The sequence below is a fragment of the Pipistrellus kuhlii genome, unplaced genomic scaffold (genome assembly GCF_014108245.1).
Source record: "Pipistrellus kuhlii isolate mPipKuh1 unplaced genomic scaffold, mPipKuh1.p scaffold_m20_p_5, whole genome shotgun sequence".
NCBI lineage: Eukaryota > Metazoa > Chordata > Mammalia > Chiroptera > Vespertilionidae > Pipistrellus > Pipistrellus kuhlii.
In genome coordinates this window covers 83,076,180-83,101,628 of record NW_023425551.1, presented here as the reverse complement: position 1 = coordinate 83,101,628, position 25,449 = coordinate 83,076,180, and the positions used below count along the sequence as shown (strand labels likewise).

General features: G+C 54.4%; 1 protein-coding gene across 1 annotated transcript in view; it reads right to left on the bottom strand.

The window, feature by feature from the left end:
* TNXB (tenascin XB) overlaps window positions 1-25,449 on the bottom strand; it is a 76,522-nt gene that overhangs the window by 5,758 nt on the left and 45,315 nt on the right. Inside the window, exons 14-27 of the mRNA XM_045573200.1 lie at window positions 24,875-25,156; window positions 24,077-24,391; window positions 23,667-23,990; window positions 23,196-23,495; window positions 19,359-19,689; window positions 18,863-19,170; window positions 9,611-9,905; window positions 9,116-9,423; window positions 5,282-5,614; window positions 4,787-5,086; window positions 2,804-3,136; window positions 2,333-2,632; window positions 1,581-1,868; window positions 459-734 (exon numbers count right to left, since the gene is read on the bottom strand). Of these exons, the coding sequence (XP_045429156.1) occupies window positions 459-734; window positions 1,581-1,868; window positions 2,333-2,632; window positions 2,804-3,136; window positions 4,787-5,086; window positions 5,282-5,614; window positions 9,116-9,423; window positions 9,611-9,905; window positions 18,863-19,170; window positions 19,359-19,689; window positions 23,196-23,495; window positions 23,667-23,990; window positions 24,077-24,391; window positions 24,875-25,156 (4,293 nt within the window). The remainder of the gene's footprint in view (window positions 1-458; window positions 735-1,580; window positions 1,869-2,332; window positions 2,633-2,803; window positions 3,137-4,786; window positions 5,087-5,281; window positions 5,615-9,115; window positions 9,424-9,610; window positions 9,906-18,862; window positions 19,171-19,358; window positions 19,690-23,195; window positions 23,496-23,666; window positions 23,991-24,076; window positions 24,392-24,874; window positions 25,157-25,449) is intronic.

Genomic DNA, 25,449 nt, shown 5'->3' with positions numbered 1-25,449 from the left:
AGTCCCATTGTGACGGTCCAGCGAAGAGAATCATGGAGTCCGAGAGCCCCTGGCCCCACCTGGCCATGCGCCCCACCCTTGTCTGGTCTGTGGCTTGTGGTCCTGACAGTGGGTGAGGGTCGAAGACCCCTCTACCCTCCCTATGACACCAGCCACTCCCGTACCACCTCCTGCCCCTGGGCTGGGCGGAGGGGGATGCAGGCGTTTACAAGCTCCAGGAGCTTGTTCATAACCACTGGCAGGCGCAGGGACAGGGCAGGGTGGCTTGTCCAGCCGGCCTCTGGGATGGGAACACAGGCCTGCAGGCCCAGGGCCCCTACTGCATCGCCAGCAGGGCCTGGAGGGACGCGCGCACAGCCAGTGCCCAGCGCGGGCCGGGCAGGGCCGGGCGTTTGCTTTGGTGCTGTGGCTGCCGCGCCCTGGCCGGCTCTGGGGAAGTGGGAGCGGGCTGGGCTCACCTGTGGTGCCCTCAGCAGAGACGGGGCCCAGCTGCTGGCTGCCCGCCAGCCCGTAGAGCAGGAACCTGTACTTCCGGTGGGGCTCCAGGCCGCTGACCGTGGCCTCTCGCTGGTCTGCGGCCACCGGCACCGCCCGGGGCTGCCCGTGCCTGTCCTTGTACTGGACCACGAAGGAGTCGAATGTGCCCTGGGGGACCGTCCACGAGAGGCCCACGGAGTCTGGCGTCACAGCTGTCACTGTGAGCTCCCCCAGGCGCGGCGGTTTGGCATCTGGGACTGGAAAGGAGAGGGAGGTGCATGGAGAATGGCAGAAAAGGTGACCCAAGCAGACGGGCCACGTGTCAGGAAGGGGAGGCAGAGGAGGGACAAGAGAGCAGCCGGGAAGCCCAGCCGGCATGCACCGAAAGGTCACCGGTTCGATTCCAGTCAGGGCGCATGCCCGGGCTGTGGGCTTGATTCTCAGTGGGGGCGTGCAGGAAGCAGCCGGTTGATGTTTGTCTCTCATCATTGATGTTTCTATCTCTCCCTCTCCCTTTCTCTTTCTAAAATCAATAAAAACACTGAGGATGGAGCTTGCAACCCAGGCATGTGCCCTGACCGGAATCACACGTAGGACCATGCAGTCCTCAGACTGACACTCTAGCCCAGTGGTCAGCAAACTGAGGCTCGTGAGCCACATGCGGCTCTTTGGCCCCTTGAGTTTTTAGCGGAGGCCAGCTTAGGAGCACCCTAATTAAGTTAATAACAATGTGCCTACCTGTATAGTTTAAGTTAAAAAATGTGGCTCTCAAAAGAAATTTCAATCGTTGTACTCTTGATATTTGGCTCTCTTGACTAATGAGTTTGCCACTGCTGTAGCCAAACCAGCTGGGGCAATAAAAATATATTTTTAAAAAAGACGATCCATGGAAGAAGGGGGTGTCCCTGGGGCTAAGAGGACAGGGAGAAGGATGGGGTGAGGGACCGGGAGAGCGCAGGGCTGGATCTCACAGGGCCCCTCAAAGACACAGGCCCCAAGGTCTGCAGTGTGGAGCACAGAACATGACCTTCCCACTGCGGCCGCAAGGGGGCGAAGGATGGCCAAAGGCTCCAGGGGGAAGGTGGCCTCTGGGCCGCACTCACTGGTCTTAGCGTCGGCAGAGAGTGGGCCGTGCCTTTGCCCGTCCCGCACTCCAAAGAGGAGGAATCGGTACTTGTGGGCCGGGGCCAGGCCGGAGACGGTGGCCTCCCGGAGGCCTCCGCCCAGGGGCACCGCCTGGGGCTGCCCTTGCGCGTCCTGGTACTGGACCAGGAAGGAGTCGAAGGGGCCCCCGGCCGCCATCCAGGACAGGTGCACCGAGTCCGCGGTCACGGCGGCCACGGCCAGCTCCTCCAGGCGGGGCGCCCCCGGGGGCGCCGGGGGCAGGGCGGCTGGAACAGAGCAGAGGAGGCTCGGGGTCAGCGCCCCAGACAGGGGTCCTTTCCGGCTACGGAACAAACACTGAGCAAACAGCCCTCAGTGGTCACGGGGCCGGGCCAGGGAGGTGCCGCTCCTGGCAGCCCCTGGGGGCGGCTGCGGAGGGAGCACCTCGGCTCACAAAGGGCCAGTGCGTCCCAGCAGGAGCCGGGCCCAGACCCGAGGCAGTCGGCCTGGCTCCACCCTCCGGGCCACCGTGCCGCCCAGCCAGGGCCCCGAGGCCGCACAGAAACACGGCAGCAGCCAGAGGCTCCGCCAGGGAAGGAACTAAGCTACCGGGTGAGGCCAGGACACTGAGCCACGGACAGCAGTCTCCACCTTCCTCCGGCACCAGAGGACGGGGGGCCGGGCACCGGGAAAGGAGGGGGCCGGCCCTGTGAGGAGGGGGCTGAGGGGAGAGCGCCCGCCGCGCACTCACCGGTCAGGCCCAGGGCAGCCACGGGGCCCACGCGCCGGCCCCCCTGCAGGCCGTACAGGTGCATCTTGTACTTGCGCCCCGGCTCCAGGCCCCGCACCGTCACCGCGCTCTCCTCGCCCCCGACACGCACCACCTGGGGCCGCCCGTCCCTGTCCTTGTACTGCACGGTGAAGGCGTCGAAGTGGCCCCGGGCCACGGTCCAGGCCAGGCTCAGCGAGTCCGGGGAGGCCCCCGTCACCGTCAGCTGCCCCAGCACGGGCTCCTCCGCGCTGGGCTCCGGGGGGCCGGGGGGCTCGTCCTCTGCAGCGAGAAGGACACACAGGGAGGTGAGGCAGGCTCCGCGGGGAAGTCCCGTCGTCTCCCGGGCCCTGCGGGCGCCCAGCGGGCACCACGGCCCAGCCCGGAGCACAGGGGCCCTGCGCCCATCGCCTCACAGTGCGAGCTGCAGGCCCCGGCGCCCCGCCCACTCACCCGTCACCCCGGTGGCGGAGGCGGGGCCCACGCGCTGGCCGGCGTGGACGCCGTACAGGTGCATCTTGTACTTGTGGGCCGGCTCCAGGCCCGAGATGGTGACCCCGGCCTCGTGTCCCGGCACCCGCACCGCCTTGGGCTGCCCGTCCCCGTTCTTGTACTGGACCAGGAAGTGGTCAAACTGGCCCTCGGGGACGGTCCAGGCCAGGCTCAGCGAGTCCGGGGAGGACCCCGTCACCGTCAGCTCCCCCAGGCGAGGCTCCACGGGGGGCTGGGGGGTGGTGCTGGGCGGGACTTGGGTGGTCACAGCTTCGAAGTCGGGAGCTGGACGAGCTGGAAGGAGACGTGGGGGACAGGTGAGGTCTGCTCCGCCCTCAGCGGAGGGCCCATTGCAAACATAAGACAGTGAGGAGCCGAGTCTGCCGTCCTCAGAGCTCTGACTCCAATTCTTTCTGGTCCCTCTAATGTCTCCTCCAACCCTCACAGTCAGCCTTCCTCCCCCGTCTCCCCCGCAGCACCCCTGTAACCCCTCATCCAGCACCGCCTCCCCCACCCCACCAGCACCCCTGGGCCCCTCCTCCAGCAGCCGCCTCCCCCACCCCACCAGCACCCCTGGGCCCCTCCTCCAGCACCGCCTCCCCCACCCCACCAGCACCCCTGGGCCCCTCCTCCAGCACCGCCTCCCCCACCCCACCAGCACCCCTGGGCCCCTCCTCCAGTACCGCCTCCCCCACCCCACCAGCACCCCTGTGACCCCTCCTTCAGCACCGTCCCCCCACCCCACCAGCACCCCTGGGCCCCTCAGCACAGGCTCTGCTCTGAACACAGGCCCATGGTCCCTGTGCGCTGGGCCCCCTGCACTGGGTCTGGGGGCATCTCACTCCTCTGGCTCAGGACTTGGCTCCCAAACAGCTCAGCCTCCCTGGCCCTGCACCTCCGCGGTCCTCAGCTGCCCGGACCTACCTCTCTCTGAACTCCTCCCCCATCTCCCCTCCCCACACACCTGCAGCCCAATGTCCTGGCCTGGCCACCCCCACCAATCCCCTGTGCTCCCCTTTCTCCTGCTGTTCCCGCCTCCCTCCCACCCCTCTGCTCAGGGTCAGAAAGGGACCGGAAACGCTCGGTGATGGAGCCGTCTTACTTAAAGCTGCACAACCCTCTGTGCCCGCAGGAGCCCTGCTGCCTGAGCTGCCTACCTCTGCACCCCTTCTCGGGACTGCCCCCCACTCCCAGCATTCCACCCAAACCCCCCGGTGCCCCCGTGCTCCCCGTCCCCAGCCTTTGCACACTGTGCCCCCGTGGATGTGACCCACTCTGTCCTATGGTGCTGTTACCGTGCCGACGCCAGCTTGACCGCGGCATCAGCTGTCCTGGGGGAGCGTGGACGGGCTGCCTAGGCCTCACAGACCGGGCCTGGCCTGCCTCAGGGCTTCCTGTCATTACCCCTCCCCGCATCCCCCCGCTTGGCCTGTTCTGTGGGTTCCCAGCCTGTCTTCCCACCACCGGGAGCCCCATTAGGATAAGACCTTGTCTCTCTGCCAAGTTCAAGGTCCACCCGTGAACTCCCGCGGCGAGGCCCAGGGCTCCCATGTTGGCTGACCCCCCGTCCTAAGTCTGGAGAGGTCTGACCCTGAGGTGGGGGCGCTGCGGCCAGAGGCTGCCCCTGAGCTCCTCCAACCCGTCAGGCCTCCAGGCGCCAGCGAGGCCAGCGGGCGGGAAGGAAGGGATGCGGGCGGGACTGGCTCCCACAGGCTCTCAGAGTGTCCGCCCCGGGCCGTGAGGTGTGGCCCGAGCGTGGAGACCAGCAGCATCACTGCCCAGGCCCCTGTGGGGGAGCCACTCTGCAGCCCAGCCCCTGCCCAGGCACGGCCTCCACCCGGACCCCAGGCCAGCGTGGAGCCGGGGGAGGGTGTCACTGGTGTTTCCACGAGGATGGCGACAGAGGGAGTCTCCCAGGCCCTCCTCCCGCCGCCGCCCACTCACCGGTCAGGCCCAGGGCGGCCGCGGGGCCCACGCGCCGGCCCCCCTGCAGGCCGTACAGGTGCATCTTGTACTTGCGCCCCGGCTCCAGGCCCCGCACGGTCACCGCGCTCTCCTCGCCCCCGACACGCACCACCTGGGGCCGCCCGTCCCTGTCCTTGTACTGCACGGTGAAGGCGTCGAAGTGGCCCCGGGCCACGGTCCAGGCCAGGCTCAGCGAGTCCGGGGAGGCCCCCGTCACCGTCAGCTGCCCCAGCACGGGCTCCTCCGCGCTGGGCTCCGGGGGGCCGGGGGGCTCGTCCTCTGCAGCGGGAAGGACACACAGGGAGGTGAGGCAGGCTCCGCGGGGAAGTCCCGGCGTCTCCCGAGCCCTGGTCACGCCCGGCCCGGGCCCTGCGGGCGCCCAGCGGGCACCACGGCCCAGCCCGGAGCACAGGGGCCCTGCGCCCATCGCCTCACAGTGCGAGCTGCAGGCCCCCGGGCGCCCCGCCCACTCACCCGTCACCCCGGTGGCGGAGGCGGGGCCCAGGCGCTGGCCGGCGTGGACGCCGTACAGGTGCATCTTGTACTTGTGGGCCGGCTCCAGGCCCGAGATGGTGACCCCGGCCTCGTGTCCCGGCACCCGCACCGCCTTGGGCTGCCCGTCCCCGTTCTTGTACTGGACCAGGAAGTGGTCAAACTGGCCCTCGGGGACGGTCCAGGCCAGGCTCAGCGAGTCCGGGGAGGACCCCGTCACCGTCAGCTCCCCCAGGCGAGGCTCCACGGGGGGCTGGGGGGTGGTGGTGGGCGGGACTTGGGTGGTCACAGCTTCGAAGTCGGGAGCTGGACGAGCTGGAAGGAGACGTGGGGGACAGGTGAGGTCTCCGCCCTCAGCGGAGGGCCCATTGCAAACATAAGACAGTGAGGAGCGGAGTCTGCCGTCCTCAGAGCTCTGACTCCAATTCTTTTTTTTTCTTTCACTTTTTATAGAGAAAAATATTTAATTATTATAGTAAGAAGAGAATAATGTAAGTCTATTCAGAATTGTTTAGAGGCATAACTCACAAGATTTTATGCAATAGTTTGCAATTCTGTTACTTCTCAGTCACTTGAGTTCCAAATCTCTGCTACGTGTATGAGCAAAATCTTTTGCTATTACTTAGGCTGGAAGATCCCTCCTCCAGGCTATGTGGTATATTGTTTCTCAAATTGGTAATTTTTTTTAACTAAATAAATCTTTATTGGTCAGATTACTACAATTGTTTCTCCTTTCTCCTGCCCCACAGCTCCCTTCCACCCGGTTTCCACCCCACCTTCTGCTCTTTCCTCCTTCCCCATTGTCCTCATCCCTAGGTGTACGATTTTAGTCCAGTCTCTCCCTGCATTGCCCACATCCTTTTCCCCCTGATAATTATCAATCCACTCCCTTTCTTTGCCCCTGATTCTATTATATTCACCAGTTTATTCTGTTCCTCAGACTTTTAATTCACTTGATTTTTAGATTCACTTGTTGATATATCTATGTATTTGTTGATCATAATTTTTATCTTTACTTTTTTCTTCTTTCTCTTCTTAACGAATACCTTTCAGCATTTCATATAATACTGGTTTGGTGGTGATGAACTCCTTTAGCTTCTTCTTATCTGTGAAGCTCTTTATCTGCCCTTCAATTCTGAATGATAACTTTGCTGGGTAAAGTAATCTTGGTTGTAGGTTCTTGCTATTCATCACTTTGAATATTTCTTGTCACTCCCATCTGGCCTGCGTAGTTTCTGTTGAAAAATCAGCTGATTATCATATGGGTGCTCCTTTATAGGCAACTAACTGTTTTTTTCTTGCTGCTTGTAAGGTTCTCTCTTTGTCTTTTGCCCTTGGAATTTAATTATGATGTGTCTTGGTGTGGTCCTCTTTGGATTTCTTTTGTTTGGGGTTCTGTGCGCTTCCTGGACTTGTAAGTCTATTTCTTTCACCAGATGGGAGAAGTTTTCTGATATTATTTCTTCAAATAGGTTTTTAGTATCTTGCTCTCTGTTTTTTTCTGGCACCCCCATAATTTTGATGTTGCTACACTTGAAGTTGTCCCAGAAGCTCCTTACACTATCATCAACTTTCTGGATTCTCTTCTCTTCTTGCTTCTCCAGAGGAGTATTCTTTGCTTCTTTGTATTCCAAATCTTTGACTTGATTCTTGTGTTCCTCTAGTCTACTGTTGGGTCTCTGTATAATATTCTTTATTTCAGTCAGTGTATGTTTAATTTCTAGTTGGTCCTTTTTCATATCCTCGAGAGTCTCATTAAATTTATTGGCCTTTTCTAAGAAATTCTTGAAAAACCTTATAACCATGGTTTTGAACTCTATATCCAGTCTTTTGTTTGCCTCCGTTTCTTTCGTTTAAGATCTATTTCCTTGTCTCGGCATTTTCACTGCTTCCCTGAATTGGCAGGATGGCTCTGTGTGCTCGGTGTCTTATATGGGCTGGTGGCTCAGCTTCCCCAGTTACCTGAGGTAGACGCTCTTGGTGCTCCCCTTTGGTTAAGTCTTGATTGTTGTTGGTATCACTGGGAGAATTGACTCCAGGCCAATTGGATGTATCAGCTGTGTCTGTGCCGGGATACCCTCTGTACTGGAGACAGTCTTATAGGACCAGACTTGCAAAATTGCAACAGCCTCTGTGCTCAGCTTGGATGGGGCAGAGTCTCAGGGCTGAGTTGACAGTCTTGGCTTCCCATCTGCCCTGCCCTTGTATGTGCGCCTTCGATCTCTGCCTTCCACGGATCCCCTGAGTTTCCACCCAACAGTCCATATTCCCCTTGTAAGAGTGTGGGTGCTCCAGGGGCTCGCCCAGAACTGGGTTTCAGTGCTCAGTGCAGTCGGAACTGGGATTCAGTGCAGTCAGGAGCTTAGACTCCTTCCGCTATGGAGAGGCTGCGGCAACCTCCGCAGTCAGACCTCTCTGCATGCACTCACTGGCTCATGATTCTACACCCTGCCCGCTGCGGCTCCCGGCTCCCCCTAGTTTCCCAGTCTCTGAGCTCCAGGTGCCTTTCTCTACAGTCCAGACTCCACCGGTATGAACCTAGGCCCATGGGGTTTCAGCTGGGGCTGGGCTTCAGTGCAGTTGGGGCTTCATTCCCCTCCCGCCAGCCAGGCACTCAGCAGCCCTTCCTCTCTGCCTGTGTCTCCCTACCTCAGCGCCTGTGGCTCTCCTTATCCCTGAGCCTCTCTCCTTTATAGTGTGGATTTCCCACTCAGCCACCTGTCCTGTGGCTTTGGATGATGTCCGCACTGTCTTTTAGTTGTTGATTTCAGATTGTTGTGTGAGGGAGCAGTTTAGGTGCTTACCTAGGCAACCATCTTTGTTTTCCCCTCCTAATTCCAATTCTTTCTGGTTCCTCTAATGTCTCCTTCCTCCCCCATCTCACACCCCTCACCAGCACCGCTGTGCACTGTCCTCCAGCACCCTCCCCCCCACCCAAACAGAACCCCTGTGAACCCTCCACCACACCCACCTCCCCCATCCCACCAGCACCCCTGGGCCCCTTCAGCACAGGCTCTGCTCTGTGGGCTCCCTCCACTGGGTCTGGGGGCATCTCACTCCTCTGGCTCAACTTTGCTCCCAAAGAGCTCAGACACGATCAGAAACCTGAACCCTCTTGGTGCCCCCGGGCTCTCCTTCCCTAGCCTATGCACCAGCTGTGCCACCGTGGAATGAGCCACTCTTTGTCCTATGGTGCTGTCACCGAGCCAACCTGCCTGACTGCAGCCTCACAGCCCGGGCCTGGCCTGCCTCAGGGCTTCCTGTCGTTAACGCCCCCTCTGCCTGCAATCTGCTATAACTATTCTGTGGGTTCCCAGCCTGTCTTCCCACCACCGGGAGCCCCATTAGGATAAAACCTTGTCTCTCTGCCAAGTTCAAGGTCAACACATGAACTCCTGAGGCGAGGCCCAGGGCTCCCATGTTGGCTGACCCCCCAGTCCTAAGTCTGGAGAGGTCTGACCGTGAGGTGGGGGCGCTGCGGCCAGAGGCTGCCCCTGAGCTCCTCCAACCCGTCAGGCCTCCAGGCGCCAGCGAGGCCAGCGGGCGGGAAGGAAGGGATGCGGGCGGGACTGGCTCCCACAGGCTCTCAGAAAGTGTCCGCCCCGGGCCGTGAGGTGTGGCCCGAGCGTGGAGACCAGCAGCATCACTGCCCAGGCCCCTGTGGGGGAGCCACTCTGCAGCCCAGCCCCTGCCCAGGCACGGCCTCCACCCGGACCCCAGGCCAGCGTGGAGCCGGGGGAGGGTGTCACTGGTGTTTCCACGAGGATGGCAACAGAGGGAGTCTCCCAGGCCCTCCTCCCGCTGCCGCCCACTCACCGGTCAGGCCCAGGGCGGCCGCGGGGCCCACGCGCCGGCCCCCCTGCAGGCCGTACAGGTGCATCTTGTACTTGCGCCCCGGCTCCAGGCCCCGCACGGTCACCTCGCTCTCCTCGCCCCCGACACGCACCACCTGGGGCCGCCCGTCCCTGTCCTTGTACTGCACGGTGAAGGCGTCGAAGTGGCCCCGGGCCACGGTCCAGGCCAGGCTCAGCGAGTCCGGGGAGGACCCCGTCACCGTCAGCTGCCCCAGCACGGGCTCCTCCGCGCTGGGCTCCGGGGGGCCGGGGGGCTCGTCCTCTGCAGCGAGAAGGACACACAGGGAGGTGAGGCAGGCTCCGCGGGGAAGTCCCGGCGTCTCCCGAGCCCTGGTCACGCCCGGCCCGGGCCCTGCGGGCGCCCAGCGGGCACCACGGCCCAGCCCGGAGCAGGGGGCCCTGCGCCCATCGCCGTCACAGTGCGAGCTGCAGGCCCCGGCGCCCCGCCCACTCACCCGTCACCCCGGTGGCGGAGGCGGGGCCCTGGCGCTGGCCGGCGTGGACGCCGTACAGGTGCATCTTGTACTTGTGGGCCGGCTCCAGGCCCGAGATGGTGACCCCGGCCTCGTGTCCCGGCACCCGCACCGCCTTGGGCTGCCCGTCCCCGTTCTTGTACTGGACCAGGAAGTGGTCAAACTGGCCCTCGGGGACGGTCCAGGCCAGGCTCAGCGAGTCCGGGGAGGACCCGGTCACCGTCAGCTCCCCCAGGCGAGGCTCCACGGGGGCGCCTGTAGGGGGCTCCGCTTCGGGGGCTGGAAGAGAGGCAAACAAGCTCTCAGGTTGCTGGAAGAGCTGCTGAGACCGCCCCTCCTGGTTCCTGGTGTGAATGGCCACCTCCCGCCTTGAGGCCTGCCTGCTCCCTCCTCTCAGGCCTGCTTCCCCTGTGCCTGCAGCTCCTGCCTGCTCCTCAGTCCTGCTCCAATGTCACTGTCTCTTCAGGACCTCCCTCGCGTTCCCCACATACTTAAAGTTTCAATCCTCCCAACTAGTACCTACCTTCCTTTTTTTAAAAATAATTTTTATAAATAATTATTTTTTATTGAAACATTACGTATGTCCCCTTTCCCCGTCTTTGACCCCCTCCAGCCCGCCCCCACTCCCCACCCCAGGCCCTCACCACCCTGGTAGATCACACACACACACACACACACACACACACACCCGCCTTCCCTCTGCGATTCCGCACTCTGCTCCAGGCTTCCATGTCTCTGATCCACTCCGTTCATCAGTTTATTTTTTTCATTAGATTCCAGATATGAGTGAGATCATGTGACACTTGTTTTTCTCTGACGGGCTTATTTCACTCAGCATGACACTCTCCAGGTCCCCCCATGCTGTCTTTTCCCTTTTACTGTTGCATAGCATTCCCTGGGGTGGATGTACAACTTTTTTACCCACTCATCCACTGGCACGTGGGCTGTTTCCAGATCTTAGCTGTTGTAAATTGTACTGCAATGAACATAGGGATGCATACATTCTTTCTGTTTGATGTTTCTAGTTTCTTGGTATTCCTAGAAGTGGGGTCCCTGGGTCAAATGGTAGTGCCACATTTAATTTTTTTGAGGCAACTCCACAATATTTTCCTCAGTGGCTGCAGCAGTCTGCATTCCCACCAGCAGCGCACTAGGGATCCCTTTTTCCCACATCCTCACCAGCACTCGTCATTTGTGGGTTTGTTGATGGTAGCCATTCAGACAGGTGTGAGGTGATACCTCATTGTCCTTTTAATTTGCATCTCTCTGATGATCAGTGACTTTGAGCAATTTTTCATATGTCTCTTGGCCATCTATGTGCCCACTTTGGAGAAGTGTCTATTTCGGTCCTTTGCCCATTTTTTATTTATTTATTTATTTATTTATTTATTTATTTATTTATTTATTTATTTTTTAATATTTTTTTTATTAAGTTATCATTTTTGTACATATACCAATGCCCCCCATCCCATACATACCCTCCCTCCCCAGAGTTTTGTGTCCATTGGTTGTACTTATATGCATGTATACAAGTCCTTCAATTGATCTCTTATCTCCCCCAGATCTCCCTACCTTCCCCGCTGTAATTTGACTGACTGCTTGTTGCTTTACTGTCTCTATATCTATCTTTTGGTTCTTCAGTTTATAATGTTCTTTATTATCCATAAATAAGTGAGGTCATGTGGTGTCTCTCTTTCATTGACTGGCTTGTTTCACTCAGCATGATGTTCTCCAATTCCATCCAGGTTGCTGCAAACGATGAGAATTTTTTCTTTTTTATGGCAACATAATATTCCATTGTGTAGATGTACCACAGTTTTTGGATCCAATCATCTGCTGATGCCTTTGCCCATTTTTTAATTGGCTTGTTTGTCTTTTGTTAAGTTGTGTGAGTTCCTTGTATATTTTGGACATTAACCCTTTATCAGATGTATCATTGCCAAATATGTTCCCCCATATAGTGGGCTCCCTTTTCATTTTGTTGGTTTTTTTGTTGTCGTGCAGAAGCTTTTTATTTTGATGTAGTCCCATTTGTTTATTTTCTCTTTCGTTTCCTTTGCCCTAGGAGATATATCTGTAAACATATTGCTACAGTCGATGTCTGAGATTTTGCTGCCTGTGTTTTCTTCTAGGATTTTTATGGTTTCATGTCTTGTGTTTTAAGTCTTTTATTCATTTTGAGTTTATTCTTGTGTATGCTATAAGCTGGTGATCTAGTTTCACTTTTTTTTTTTTTTTGCATGTATCTGTCCAATTTTCCCAACATCATTTATTGAAGAGACTTTTTAAAAAATATATATATTTTATTGATTTTTTACAGAGAGGAAGGGAGAGAGATAGAGAGCTAGAAACCTTGATGAGAGAGAAACATCAACCAGTTGCCTCTTGCACACCCCCTACCGTGAATGTGCCCACAACCAAGGTGCATGCCCTTGATCGGAATCGAACCCAACCTTTCAGTCTGCAGACCGACACTCTACCACTGAGCCAAACCGGTTTCGGCTGAAGAGACTGTCTTGACTCCATTGTATGCTCTTGCTTCCTTTGTCAAATATTAATTGAACATAATGGCTTGTGTCAATTTCCAGGGTCTCTGTTCTGTTCCATTGGTCTACATGCCTGTTCTTGTGCCATACCAGGCTGTCTTGATTACGGGCTTTTAATATAATTTGAAATCTGGATATTGGTTCCTCCAATTTCATTCTTCTTTCTCAAGATTGCTGCGGCACCCTTACCCAAGTCGCTCAGTGGACAGAGCGTTGGCCTGTGGACTAAAGGGTCCTAGGTTCGATTCTGGTCAAGAGCATGTACCTTGGTTGCGGGCACATCCCCAGTAGGAGTTGTGCAGGAGGCAGCTGATTGATGTTTCTCTCTCATTGATGTTTCTAGCTCTCTATCCCTCTCCCTTTCTCTCTGCAAAAAAATCAATAAAATATATACATATTTTTAAAAACATTTGCTGCGGCTATTCAGGATCTTTTCAGGTTCCATATAAATTTTTGGAGTATTTTTCTAGATCTGTATAATATGTTATTGGTATTTTAGTAGGGATTGCATTGAATCTGTAAATTGCCTTGGGTACCATGGATATTTTAATGATGTTATTTTAAAAACTATGTATTTTATTGATTTTCCACAGAGAGGAAGGGAGAAGGATAGAAAGCCAGAAACATCACTGAGAGAGAAACATCGACCAGCTGCCTCCTGCACACCCACACAGGGGATGTGCCCGTAGCCAAGGCACACGCCCCTGACCAGAATCCAACCTGGGACCCCTCAGTCCGCAGGCCGACGCTCTATCCACTGAGCCAAACTGGTTTCGGCTAATGATGTTACTTCTACCAATCCATGAACACAGTATATTCTTTCATTTGTTTATATTATCTTCTATCTCTTTTATCAAATTCCTATTGTTTTCTGAGTACAAGTCTTTTACCTCTGTGGTTCACTTTATTCCTAAGTATCTTAATTTTTGTTGTTGTTGTTGTTGTTGCAATGGCAAATGGGATAGTTTGTTTAGTTTCTTTCTGGGAATTAATTATTGGTGGATAAAAAAGCCCATTGATTTTGGGTGTTGATTTTGTATCCTGCTACATTGCCAAATTCACATATTAAATCTAGGAGTTTTTTGGTGGAGGCTTTCGAGTTTTCTATGTACAATGCCATGTCATCTGTGAATAAAGAGTTTTAGTTCCTCTTTTCCAATTGGATGCCTTTTATTTCTTCTTCTTGTCTGATCGCCGTGGCCAGAACTTCCAGTGCTATGTTGACTAAGAGCGGAGAAAACAGACATCCCTGTCTTGTCCCTGTTCTTAGGGGAAGTGGTTTTAGTTTTTGTCCATTTATTTACTATGTTATTCACTGTAGGTTGTTCTCTTTATCATTCCCACTTTGTTGAGAGTTTTTATCAAAATGGGTGTTGGATTTTGTCCAATGCTCTTTCTGCATCTATTGATATGATCATGTGATTTTTGCCTTTCAATTTTTTTTATGTGATGTATAGTGTTTATTGATTTGCAAATATTGTACCAGCCTTGCATCCCTGGAAGAATTCCCACTTTGTCATGGTGTATGATCTTTTTAATATATTGCTAATATTTTGTTGAGGATTTTAGCATCTATGTTCATCAGGGATATTGGCCTGTAATTCTCTCTCTTTGTAGTGTCTTTATCTGGTTTTGAAATTAGGATAATGCTGGTCTCATAAAAAGTTTGGAAGTGTTCCTTCCTCTTGGATTTTTGGAATAGTTTGAGGAGTATAGGTGTTAGTTGTTCTTTGAAGGTTTGGTAAAACTCTTCTGAGAAGCCGTCCAGACCTGGGCTTTTGTTTGCTGGGAGTTTTTAAATTACTGCTTCTATTTCCTTAGTTGTTATTGGCTTATTTAGGTTTTCTGATTCTTTCTGATTCAATTTTGAGAGATTGTATTTTTCTAGGAATCTGTCCATTTCATCCATATTGTCAAGCTTGTTGGCAGATATATTTGTTCATAGTATTTTCTTACAATTTTTTGTATTTATGTAGTGTCAGTTGTTAATTCACCACTTTTGTTTCTGATTTTATTTGGGTCCTCTCTCTTTGTTTCTTTTTAAAAATTTTTCTTATTGATTTCAGAGAGAAATAGAGAGGTAGAAACTCAATGATGAGAAAGAGTCATTGATCAGCTGCCTCCTGCATGCCCCCACCCCCCAGAATGGGGGATCAAGACCACAACTCAGGCATGTGCCCTTGATTGGAATCAAACCTGGGACTCTTCAGTCCACAGGCCAAAGCTCTACCCACTAAGCAAAACCACCTAGGGCTCTCTTTAGTTTCTTGATGAGGTTGCCTGTGAGTCATCAATGATGTTTATCCTTTCAAAGAACCAGCTCTTGGTGTCATTGATTTTTTTTTTCTTTTTCTTTTTTTTTTTTTTTTTTTTAGTCTCGATGTCATTTATTTCTGCTCTAATCTTTATTATTTCCTTCCTTCTATTTACTCTGGGCATTTCTTGTTCTCTTTCTAATTCTTTAAGTTGTAGGGTTAAATAGTTTATTTTTTGTTTTGTTTTGTTTTGTTTTTAGGAAATCCTGTAATGCTATGAATTTCCCTCTCAGAACTGCTTTTGCTGTGTCCCAGAGATCTCAAATTGTTGTGTGTTCATTTTCATTTATTTCCAGGAATTTTTTTATTTCTTTCATAAACTAATTGGTAGCCCATTCATTGCTTAATAACATCCTATTTAGCTTCCATGTGTTTGGTTTTTTTTACTGTAGTTGATGTCTAATTTCATTCCACTGTGATCTGAGAAGATGCTTGATATGATTTCAGTTGTCTTGAGCTTGTAGAGACTTGTTTTATATCATAACATGTGATCTATCTTTATGAATGACCCATGTGCACTTGAGAAGAATGTATATTCTGCAGCTTTGGGGTGAATCCTATATAATAAAGAGGTAATATGCAAATTGACCCTCACACACTCACAAGATAGCTGTCTAAAACCAGGCTGACAGCAGGATTAGTGAGGGAAGACCAAATGACTTAACAGCAGGCTGCATGGGGCGACTAGGCCAGCAGGGGGCTGTGAGGAGTGACAAGGCTGGCAGGGGGGCAGTTGGGGCAACCAGCAGGCAAGCAGGCATGTGAGTTATTAGGAGTCAGTGGTCCAGGATTGTGAGAAGGATGTCTGACTGCCAGTTTAGGCCCAATCCTGATCAGGCCTAAACTGGCAGTCAGACATCTCCCAAGGAGTCCCAGATTAAAGAGGGTGCAGGCTGGGCTGAGGGCTTCCCCCTCCCCGTGCATGAATTTTGTGCACCAGGCCTCTGGTTGTTCTATAAATGTCTATTAATTCCATCAGATCCATGTGTCCTTTAGAGCCGCTGCTGATTTTCTGTCTGGAAGATCTGTCCAGTGAAGTCAGTGGGGTGTTAAAGTTCCCCTATTATTTTTATATTGTTATCAATCTCTCCCTTAAAGTGCTCTAGAAGTTCTTTTTTGTATAATTCAGTGCTCCTATATTTGGTGCATATATGTTTACCAGGATTATATTCTTTTGTTGTATCAATCCCTTTAGTATTATGTAGTGACTTTTGTTGTATTTTGTGATGGTCTTCATTTTTAAAAAATATATATATTTTATTGATTTTACACAGAGAGGAATTGAGAAGTACAGAGAGTTAGAAACGACGATGAGAGAGAAACATCGACCAGCTGCCTCTTGCACACCCCCACTGGGGATGTGCCCGCAACCAAGGTACATGCCCTTGACCGGAATCGAACCCGGGACCTTTCAGTCCACAGGCCGACGCTCTATCTACTGAGCCAAACTGGTCCCAGCTGGTCTTCATTTTGAAGTCTATTTTGTCAGATATGAGTATTGCTACCCCAAACTTCTTTTCATTTCCATTTGCATGGAAAAAAATTTCCATCCCTTTACTCTCATCCTGTGTGTGTCTTTTGTTCTGAGGTGGGTCCCTTGTAGATAGCATATAGTTGGGTCATGTTTTGATGGGTACATTTATTCCATTTACATTTAAGATTATTATTGATAGGTGCTTATTTATGCCATTCTACTTCTGTATGCCGAGCGTTCTATATTTCTTCTCATTACAGTAGTCCTTTTAGCATTTCTTTTAATCCGGGCTTGGTAGGGATGAACTCCTTTAGCCATTTTTTTTTTTCTTTTTGTCTGAGAAGCTCTGTATTTGACTGTCCAATAGCCTTGCTGGATATAGTAATTTTGGTTGCAGATCCTTGCTTTCCATTACCTTGAGTACTACATGAGATTCCCTTCTGGCCTGTAGGGTTTCTGATGAGAAATCAGGTGTCAGCTTTATGGGAACTTCTTTGTAGGTAACAGTTTGCTTTTCTCTTGCTGCCTTTAAGATTCTCTCTTTGTCTTTAATTTTTGGCATTTTAATTATGATGTGTCTGGGTGTGGACCTTTTTGAGTTCTTGTTTGGGGCTCTCTGTGCCTCCTGAACTTGTATGACTTTTTCCTTTACCAGGTTAGGGAAATTTTCTGCCATTATTTCTTCAGACATGTTCTCCCTTTCTGCCTCTTCTGGCACACCTATTCTTCAAAATATTGTTGTGTTTCATGTTGTCTCACAGTTCCCTTAAGCTGTGCTCCTGTTTTTTTTTTGTTTGTTTGTTTGTTTGATTGTTTTTATTGTTTATTCTTTTTGGTTCTCTGATTTAGTGATTTTTTTTTAAACCTTATCTTCTAATTCTCTGATTTGATTCTCAGCTTTCCCTAATCTGCTGTTATTCCAATGTGTTCTATATCATTCTTTGTGTTTTCATAGTTACTATGTTTTTTTTTCTCATGCTTTTGAGCATCTTTACCATCATCATTCTGAACTTTATATCAGATAAATTTCTTATCTCCATTTCTTTTATCTTTTCTCTGGAGACTTCTCTTGTTCTTTCATTTGGGGGTTGTTTCTTTCTCTCTTCATTTTGGCTACCTGTTTGGGTTTGTGACTATGTATTAGATCTGTACATCTCTCAATTTCTAGTGTAGGATGGTGTCAAGCTGTTTCTGACTAATTATCTTAGGCAAAGACTCAAAGCCTCCAGAGACTGCCACTGTCTACAGACTTATGATAGGATTTGGTCTTGAATTGCCCTCAGGCAATTGTCCACAGGTATGGTAAGAGTTTTTTCCCCCACAGGATGGTGCAATTACTTCTGCCTGGAGGCTAATTGTTATTCTCAGTCTCTTAATGGGTTTTTCAATAGGGTGGGTCAACTATCTGCCTCCAACTATCTGTACAGCAAATGTCTGCATGAGAAAGATCACCTCTGCATAGAGAGAGAAAATGACTCAGCACAGGGAACTTGGGGTGTCTGCCTCCTGAGATCTAACCCCAGAGCCCCAAGCCTGGCTTCTGCTCACAGCTCCAGGCCACTCTGCCCTCCCTCTGCCCGAGCACAAGGTGAGTGGCTCTACATGCAATTCTGTGCATTGACTTTTTAAGAGGGTGCCTGAATTTTCAGCTCTCTCTCCCTGGCAGATAGAAGCCCTGATGTTTTTCCCAGCCAAATGTTATGTGGGTACTCTTCTCAGTTCTGGTGATTTCTGCTGGGCGGTGGGGGGGGGGGGGGCAGCTTGGGGATTTGACCCCCGAGTTCTCAGTGGCACCACCAGAGCTGGGATATCTCTCCAGGACTTCAGTTTCTGTCTGTGGGAGCCCAGCCAGCTCTTTTGTGCCTTGGCCCTTCCAACCAGTCTCTATGCAATCTCCACTTTCCATCCTCTATTATCAGGGTTTTCTCCCGTGAGTCTTCCATTAATTATTCTAGAGGTTTTTCCGTATTTCAGTTGTAATTCCAGTTTGGTCCTGGGAGCGTGTCTATGCAACATCCACTTACTCCACCGCCACTTAAAATCTGCCTGCCTACCTTCTTTATGTAGACCAAATTTCAGCAACAAATTTGGAAAACAAGAAATATGATAAAACCAGGAGACTGTAGCAGTGACTGATACTTGAGGACACAAAGAAATGACTGTTCATTTTTAAGGTACAATCCTTATCATATGGTCATTTTTAAACAGCCTTTTTAAAGAGAGGACTGTAAATATGGTGAGGAAGTGCAGCTGAATGTAAAAACACAGCAGTGGTCTACCCTATAAGGAATACCACTTGGCTCTACAGAGGAATAAAGTACTGCTTGAGGCTACAACATGGGTGGACCTCAAACATGTGCTCAGGGAAGAAGCCAGACAATGCACACGGGAAACGCACTACAGATCCACAAGATGCATACTGAAAGAGATGACTTTTCTGGGATGTGAATTATGTCAATCAAGTGGTTAATAAAGAGGCATTCTGTGACGAGCCTTCTGGAAGAGCTGATATATGGTGGAAGCAGTGATGACCCTGCGCCTTCATTATTCCACTCTTCCTGCTTGTTTGAAATTGTATATATAAATGCTGGTTGATTGCATTCATATTCCAAGACCTATATCCCAGACTCCCCCAAGAGCTCTTTCCAGAGCCGCAGCCCAGCGGAGAGCCACACCGCATGGCGGGGGTCGCTTGACACTTCAGTACCCAGGACCTCCCGGACGGCTGGGCCCTGCCCTGAAACCTGCTTCCTGGCCGTGGACCACCCCTGTTCTGAGCTACCTAGTGCACGGGGTGTGGGTCAGAGGTCGAGAGGTTATGGACTGAACTGGAAGAGACTCTGATGCCACTACAGAGACCTTTCCTAAGCCCAACCCTGGGGCCCCTCAGTAGCCACTCACCGGTCAGGCCCAGGGCGGCCGCGGGGCCCACGCGCCGGCCCCCCTGCAGGCCGTACAGGTGCATCTTGTACTTGCGCCCCGGCTCCAGGCCCCGCACGGTCACCTCGCTCTCCTCGCCCCCGACACGCACCACCTGGGGCCGCCCGTCCCTGTCCTTGTACTGCACGGTGAAGGCGTCGAAGTGGCCCCGGGCCACGGTCCAGGCCAGGCTCAGCGAGTCCGGGGAGGCCCCCGTCACCGTCAGCTGCCCCAGCACGGGCTCCTCCGCGCTGGGCTCCGGGGGGCCGGGGGGCTCGTCCTCTGCAGCGAGAAGGACACACAGGGAGGTGAGGCAGGCTCCGCGGGGAAGTCCCGTCGTCTCCCGAGCCCTGGTCACGCCCGGCCCGGGCCCTGCGGGCGCCCAGCGGGCACCACGGCCCAGCCCGGAGCAGAGGGGCCCTGCGCCCAGCGCCGTCACAGGGCGAGCTGCAGGCCCCGGCGCCCCGCCCACTCACCCGTCACCCCGGTGGCGGAGGCGGGGCCCTGGCGCTGGCCGGCGTGGACGCCGTACAGGTGCATCTTGTACTTGTGGGCCGGCTCCAGGCCCGAGATGGTGACCCCGGCCTCGTGTCCCGGCACCCGCACCGCCTTGGGCTGCCCGTCCCCGTTCTTGTACTGGACCAGGAAGTGGTCAAACTGGCCCTCGGGGACGGTCCAGGCCAGGCTCAGCGAGTCCGGGGAGGACCCCGTCACCGTCAGCTCCCCCAGGCGAGGCTCCACGGGGGGCTGGGGGGTGGTGGTGGGCGGGACTTGGGTGGTCACAGCTTCGAAGTCGGGAGCTGGACGAGCTGGAAGGAGACGTGGGGGACAGGTGAGGTCCTCCTCCGCCCTCAGCGGAGGGCCCATTGCAAACATAAGACAGTGAGGAGCCGAGTCTGCCGTCCTCAGAGCTCTGACTCCAATTCTTTTTTTCTTCTTCACTTTTTATAGAGAAAAGTATTTAATTATTATAGTAAGAAGAGAATAATGTAAGTCTATTCAGAATTGTTTAGAGGCATAACTCACAAGATTTTATGCAATAGTTTGCAATTCTGTTACTTCTCAGTCACTTGAGTTCCAAATCTCTGCTACGTGTATGAGCAAAATCTTTTGCTATTACTTAGGCTGGAAGATTCCCTCCTCCAGGCTATGTGGTATATTGTATCTCAAATTGGCATTTTTTTTAACTAAATAAATCTTTATTGCTCAGATTACTACAATTGTTTCTCCTTTCTCCTGCCCCACAGCTCCCTTCCACCCAGTTTCCACCCCACCTTCTGCCCTTTCCTCCCCCCCCCCATTGTCCTCATCCGTAGGTGTACGATTTTAGTCCAGTCTCTCCCTGCATTGCCCACATCCTTTCCCCCCTGATAATTATCAATCCACTCCCTTTCTTTGCCCCTGATTCTATTATATTCACTAGTTTATTCTGTTCCTCAGACTTTTAATTCACTTGATTTTTAGATTCACTTGTTGATATATATATTTGTTAATCATAATTTTTATCTTTACTTTTTTCTTCTTTCTCTTCTTAAAGAATACCTTTCAGCATTTCATATAATTCTGGTTTAGTGGTGATGGATTCCTTTAGCTTCTTCTTATCTGTGAAGCTCTTTATCTGCCCTTCAATTCTGAATGATAACTTTGCTGGGTAGAGTAATCTTGGTTGTAGGTTCTTGCTATTCATCACTTTGAATATTTCTTGTCACTCCCATCTGGCCTACATAGTTTCTGTTGAAAAATCAGCTGATAATCATATGGGTGCTCCTTTATAGGCAACTAACTGTTTTTTTTCTTGCTGCTTGTAAGGTTCTCTCTTTGTCTTTTGCCCTTGGCATTTTAATTATGATGCGTCTTGGTGTGGTCCTCTTTGGATTTCTTTTGTTTGGGGTTCTGTGCGCTTCCTGGACTTGTAAGTCTATTTCTTTCACCAGATGGGAGAATTTTTCTGATTATTATTTCTTCAAATATGTTTTTAGTATCTTGCTCTCTGTTTTTTTTTCTGGCACCCCCATAATTTTGATGTTGCTACACTTGAAGTTGTCCCAGAGGCTCCTTACACTATCATCAACTTTCTGGATTCTCTTCTCTTCTTGCTTCTCTGGAGGAGTGTTCTTTGCCTCTTTGTATTCCAAATCTTTGGCTTGATTCTTGTGTTCCTCTAGTCTGCTGTTGTGTCTCTGTATAATATTTTTTATTTCAGACAGTTTATGTTTACTTTCTAGTTGGCCCTTTTTCATATCCTCGAGGGTCTCATTAAATTTATTGGCCTTTTCTAAGAAATTCAAGAAAAACCTTATAACCATGGTTTTGAACTCTATATCCAGTCTTTTGTTTGCCTCCATTTCTTTCGTTTAAGATCTATTTCCTTGTCTCGGCATTTTCATTGCTTCCCTGAATTGGCAGGATGGCTCTGTGTGCTCGGTGTCTTATATGGGCTGGTGGCTCAGCTTCTCCAGTTACCTGAGGTAGACGCTCTTGGTGCTCCCCTTTGGTTACGTCTTGATTGTTGTTGGTATCACTGGGAGAATTGACTCCAGGCCAATTGGATGTATCAGCTGTGTCTGTGCCGGGATACCCTCTGTATTGGAGATAGTCTTATAGGACCAGACTTGCAAAATTGCAACAGCCTCTGTGCTCAGCTTGGATGGGGCAGAGTCTCAGGGCTGAGCCGACAGTCTTGGCTTCCCATCTGCCCTGCCCTTGTACGTGCGCCTTCGATCTCTGCCTTCCACGGATCCCCTGAGTTTCCGCCTGACAGTCCATATTCCCCTTGTAAGAGTGTGGGTGCTCCAGGGGCTCGCCCAGAACTGGGTTTCAGTGCTCAGTGCAGTCGGAACTGGGATTCAGTGCAGTCAGGAGCTTAGACTCCTTCCGCTATGGAGAGGCTGCGGCAACCTCCACAGTCAGACCTCTCTGCATGCACTCACTGGCTCATGATTCTACACCCTGCCCGCTGCAGCTCCCGGCTCCCCCTAGTTTCCCAGTCTCTGAGCTCCAGGTGCCTTTCTCTACAGTCCAGACTCCACCGGTATGAACCTGGGCCCACGGGGTTTCAGCTGGGGCTGGGCTTCAGTGCAGTTGGGGCTTCCATTCCCCTTCCGCCAGCCAGGCACTCAGCAGCCCTTCCTCTCTGCCCGTGTCTCCCTACCTCAGCGCCTGTGGCTCCCCTGATCTGAGCCTCTCTCCTTTCTAGTGTGGATTTCCCACTCAGCCACCTGTCCTGTGGCTTTGGATGATGTCCGCACTGTCTTTTAGTTGTTGTTTTCAGATTGTTGTGTGAGGGAGCAGTTTAGGTGCTTACCTAGGCCACCATCTTTGTTTTCCCCTCCTAATTCCAATTCTTTCTGGTTCCTCTAATGTCTCCTTCCTCCCCCATCTCACACCCCTCACCAGCACCGCTGTGCTCCATCCTCCAGCACCCTCTCCCCCACCCAAACAGAACCCCTGTGAACCCTCCACCACACCCACCTTCCCCATCCCACCAGCACCCCTGGGCCCCTTCAGCACAGGCTCTGCTCTGTGGGCTCCCTCCACTGGGTCTGGGGGCATCTCACTCCTCTGGCTCAACTTTGTTCCCAAAGAGCTCAGACCCGATCAGAAACCTGAACCCTCTTGGTGCCCCCGGGCTCTCCTTCCCCAGCCTATGCACCAGCTGTGCCACCGAGGAATGAGCCACTCTTTGTCCTATGGTGCTGTCACCGAGCCAACCTGCCTGACTGCAGCCTCACAGCCCGGGCCTGGCCTGCCTCAGGGCTTCCTGTCGTTAACGCCCCCTCTGCCTGCAATCTGCTATAACTGTTCTGTGGGTTCCCAGCCTGTATTCCCACCACCTGGAGCCCCATTAGGATAAGACCTTGTCTCTCTGCCAAGTTCAAGGTCAACACATGAACTCCTGAGGCGAGGCCCAGGGCTCCCATGTTGGCTGACCCCCCCGTCCTAAGTCTGGAGAGGTCTGACCCTGAGGTGGGGACGCTGTGGCCAGAGGCTGCCCCTGAGCTCCTCCAACCCGTCAGGCCTCCAGGCGCCAGCGAGGCCAGCGGGCGGGAAGGAAGGGATGCGGGCGGGACTCGCTCCCACAGGCTCTCAGAGTGTCCGCCCCCGGGCCGTGAGGTGTGGCCTGAGCGTGGAGACCAGCAGCATCACTGCCCAGGCCCCTGTGGGGGAGCCACTCTGCAGCCCAGCCCCTGCCCAGGCACGGCTTCCACCCGGACCCCAGGCCAGCGTGGAGCCGGGGGAGGGTGTCACTGGTGTTTCCACGAGGATGGCGACAGAGGGAGTCTCCCAGGCCCTCCTCCCGCCGCCGCCCACTCACCGGTCAGGCCCAGGGCGGCCGCGGGGCCCACGCGCCGGCCCCCCTGCAGGCCGTACAGGTGCATCTTGTACTTGCGCCCCGGCTCCAGGCCCCGCACGGTCACCGCGCTCTCCTCGCCCCCGACACGCACCACCTGGGGCCGCCCGTCCCTGTCCTTGTACTGCACGGTGAAGGCGTCGAAGTGGCCCCGGGCCACGGTCCAGGCCAGGCTCAGCGAGTCCGGGGAGGCCCCCGTCACCGTCAGCTGCCCCAGCTCGGGCTCCTCTGCGCTGGGCTCCGGGGGGCCGGGGGGCTCGTCCTCTGCAGCGGGAAGGACACACAGGGAGGTGAGGCAGGCTCCGCCGGGAAGTCCCTTCGTCTCCCGGGCCCTGCGGGCGCCCAGCGGGCACCACGGCCCAGCCCGGAGCAGGGGGCCCTGCGCCCATCGCCGTCACAGTGCGAGCTGCAGGCCCCGGCGCCCCGCCCACTCACCCGTCACCCCGGTGGCGGAGGCGGGGCCCTGGCGCTGGCCGGCGTGGACGCCGTACAGGTGCATCTTGTACTTGTGGGCCGGCTCCAGGCCCGAGATGGTGACCCCGGCCTCGTGTCCCGGCACCCGCACCGCCTTGGGCTGCCCGTCCCCGTTCTTGTACTGGACCAGGAAGTGGTCAAACTGGCCCTCGGGGACGGTCCAGGCCAGGCTCAGCGAGTCCGGGGAAGATCCGGTCACCGTCAGCTCCCCCAGGCGAGGCTCCACGGGGGGCTGAGGGGTGGTGGTGGGCGGTTCAGTAGGTTCCTCCTCGTTGTCCCTGGGGACTGAGCAGAGAGGGGAGGGAGAAGTGCCTGAGAGAGGCGTCGGGCTCGCTGGTGCAGGGCGCGTGGTGGCAGCTCCTCCCGCTCACCTGTCAGGGCCTCCACGCGGACGGGGCCCAGGCGCTGGGGGCCCCGGATCCCGTACAGCTCCACGCGGTACCTGTGGTCGGCCTGCAGGCCGGAGAGGGTGACGTCCCTCCGGCCGCCCCCTGCACTGACCGCGCGGCGCTGCCCTTCCTGGTCTGTGTACTGGACCTCGAAGGAGTCCAGCTGCCCCTCCGTGACCGTCCAGGACAGGCGCAGGGAGTGCGGGGTGGCCTGGACCACCGTCAGCCCCCCGAGCTGTGGCTCCGCCTCTGCAGGGCTTGGGGCTGTGGCCCCCGCTCCGTCGTCCTCCCTGGGGGCTGTGCAGAGACAGGCAGAGGCCGTGAGGGGTCTGTGGCCGCCCCAGGTCTCCAGGGGGAGGAAGGGGGCGGTAGGCGGTGGCCAGGGCGCCACCCATTGCTACACAGCGAGCCACTTCCTCGCGTGATGCTAAACGCAAGACACGACAGGAGAGCCCGTGTCCGGTTCTGCAGGGGATCTCCCCAAAGGGCATCTGCTGCCGCTGCGGTGGCCGCGCTGCCCGCCAGGCGCAGCAGATTGGGGTTCAGAGACACAGCACAGCTCAGTGTGGAAGTGCTCTCATGCCTCACACGTGTGCCCAAACGTATCGACTTAGTCCCTTCAAGTGGGAGAACTCTACTGAATGTAAATTATCTCCATATCGCAGATCCTTTTCCCCAAAAAGGGTCCTAGAAAGTTCAGAAATGGCGAGAGGGAGAGAGGGGAGAGGGAGAGGGGGCAGAGCCGGAGGCAGGCGGACGGGCGGCCCAGCGGGCACTCACCTGTCACGGCGAGGGCCGAGAGGGGCCCCAGGCGCCGGCCCCGGTGCAGCCCGTAGAGCAGCAGCTCGTACGTGCGGGCGGCGTCCAGGCCCCGGACGCTGGCCTCCCTGAGGCCGCCCGCCACAGGCAGCACCTGGGGCCGCCCGGCCCCGTCCTCGTACTGGACCGCGAAGGAGTCGAACTCGCCCTCGGGAACCGTCCACGCGAGGCCCACGGAGCTCGGGGTCACGCCGGTCACGGTCAGCTCCCCCAGGCGCGGCTCGGGGCGCTCTGCGGCCGGAGCTGGCGGAGGACAGAGGGCCGGTGAGCGCTCCAGGGACAGCTGCCCCAGCTCCGGGCTCTGCGGCAGCCACGTGGACAAACGGGGCCGCGTGCTGGCCGCAGTGGGAGGGCCCGTCCTGGGGCAGCGTCTCCCGACGTAAGTCCATCTGCCCCTGACTGCGCCGCTGCTGCCCGTCTGCCTGGGCTGGCACGGCTGGCCAGCCGCCACGCAGTCACAGGCAGCTTCCCCGCCCCAGCCCCTCCGAGGCAGCCCGCGCTGGCGGGCACGTGGTCCGTGCTGGCAGCTGCCTGCC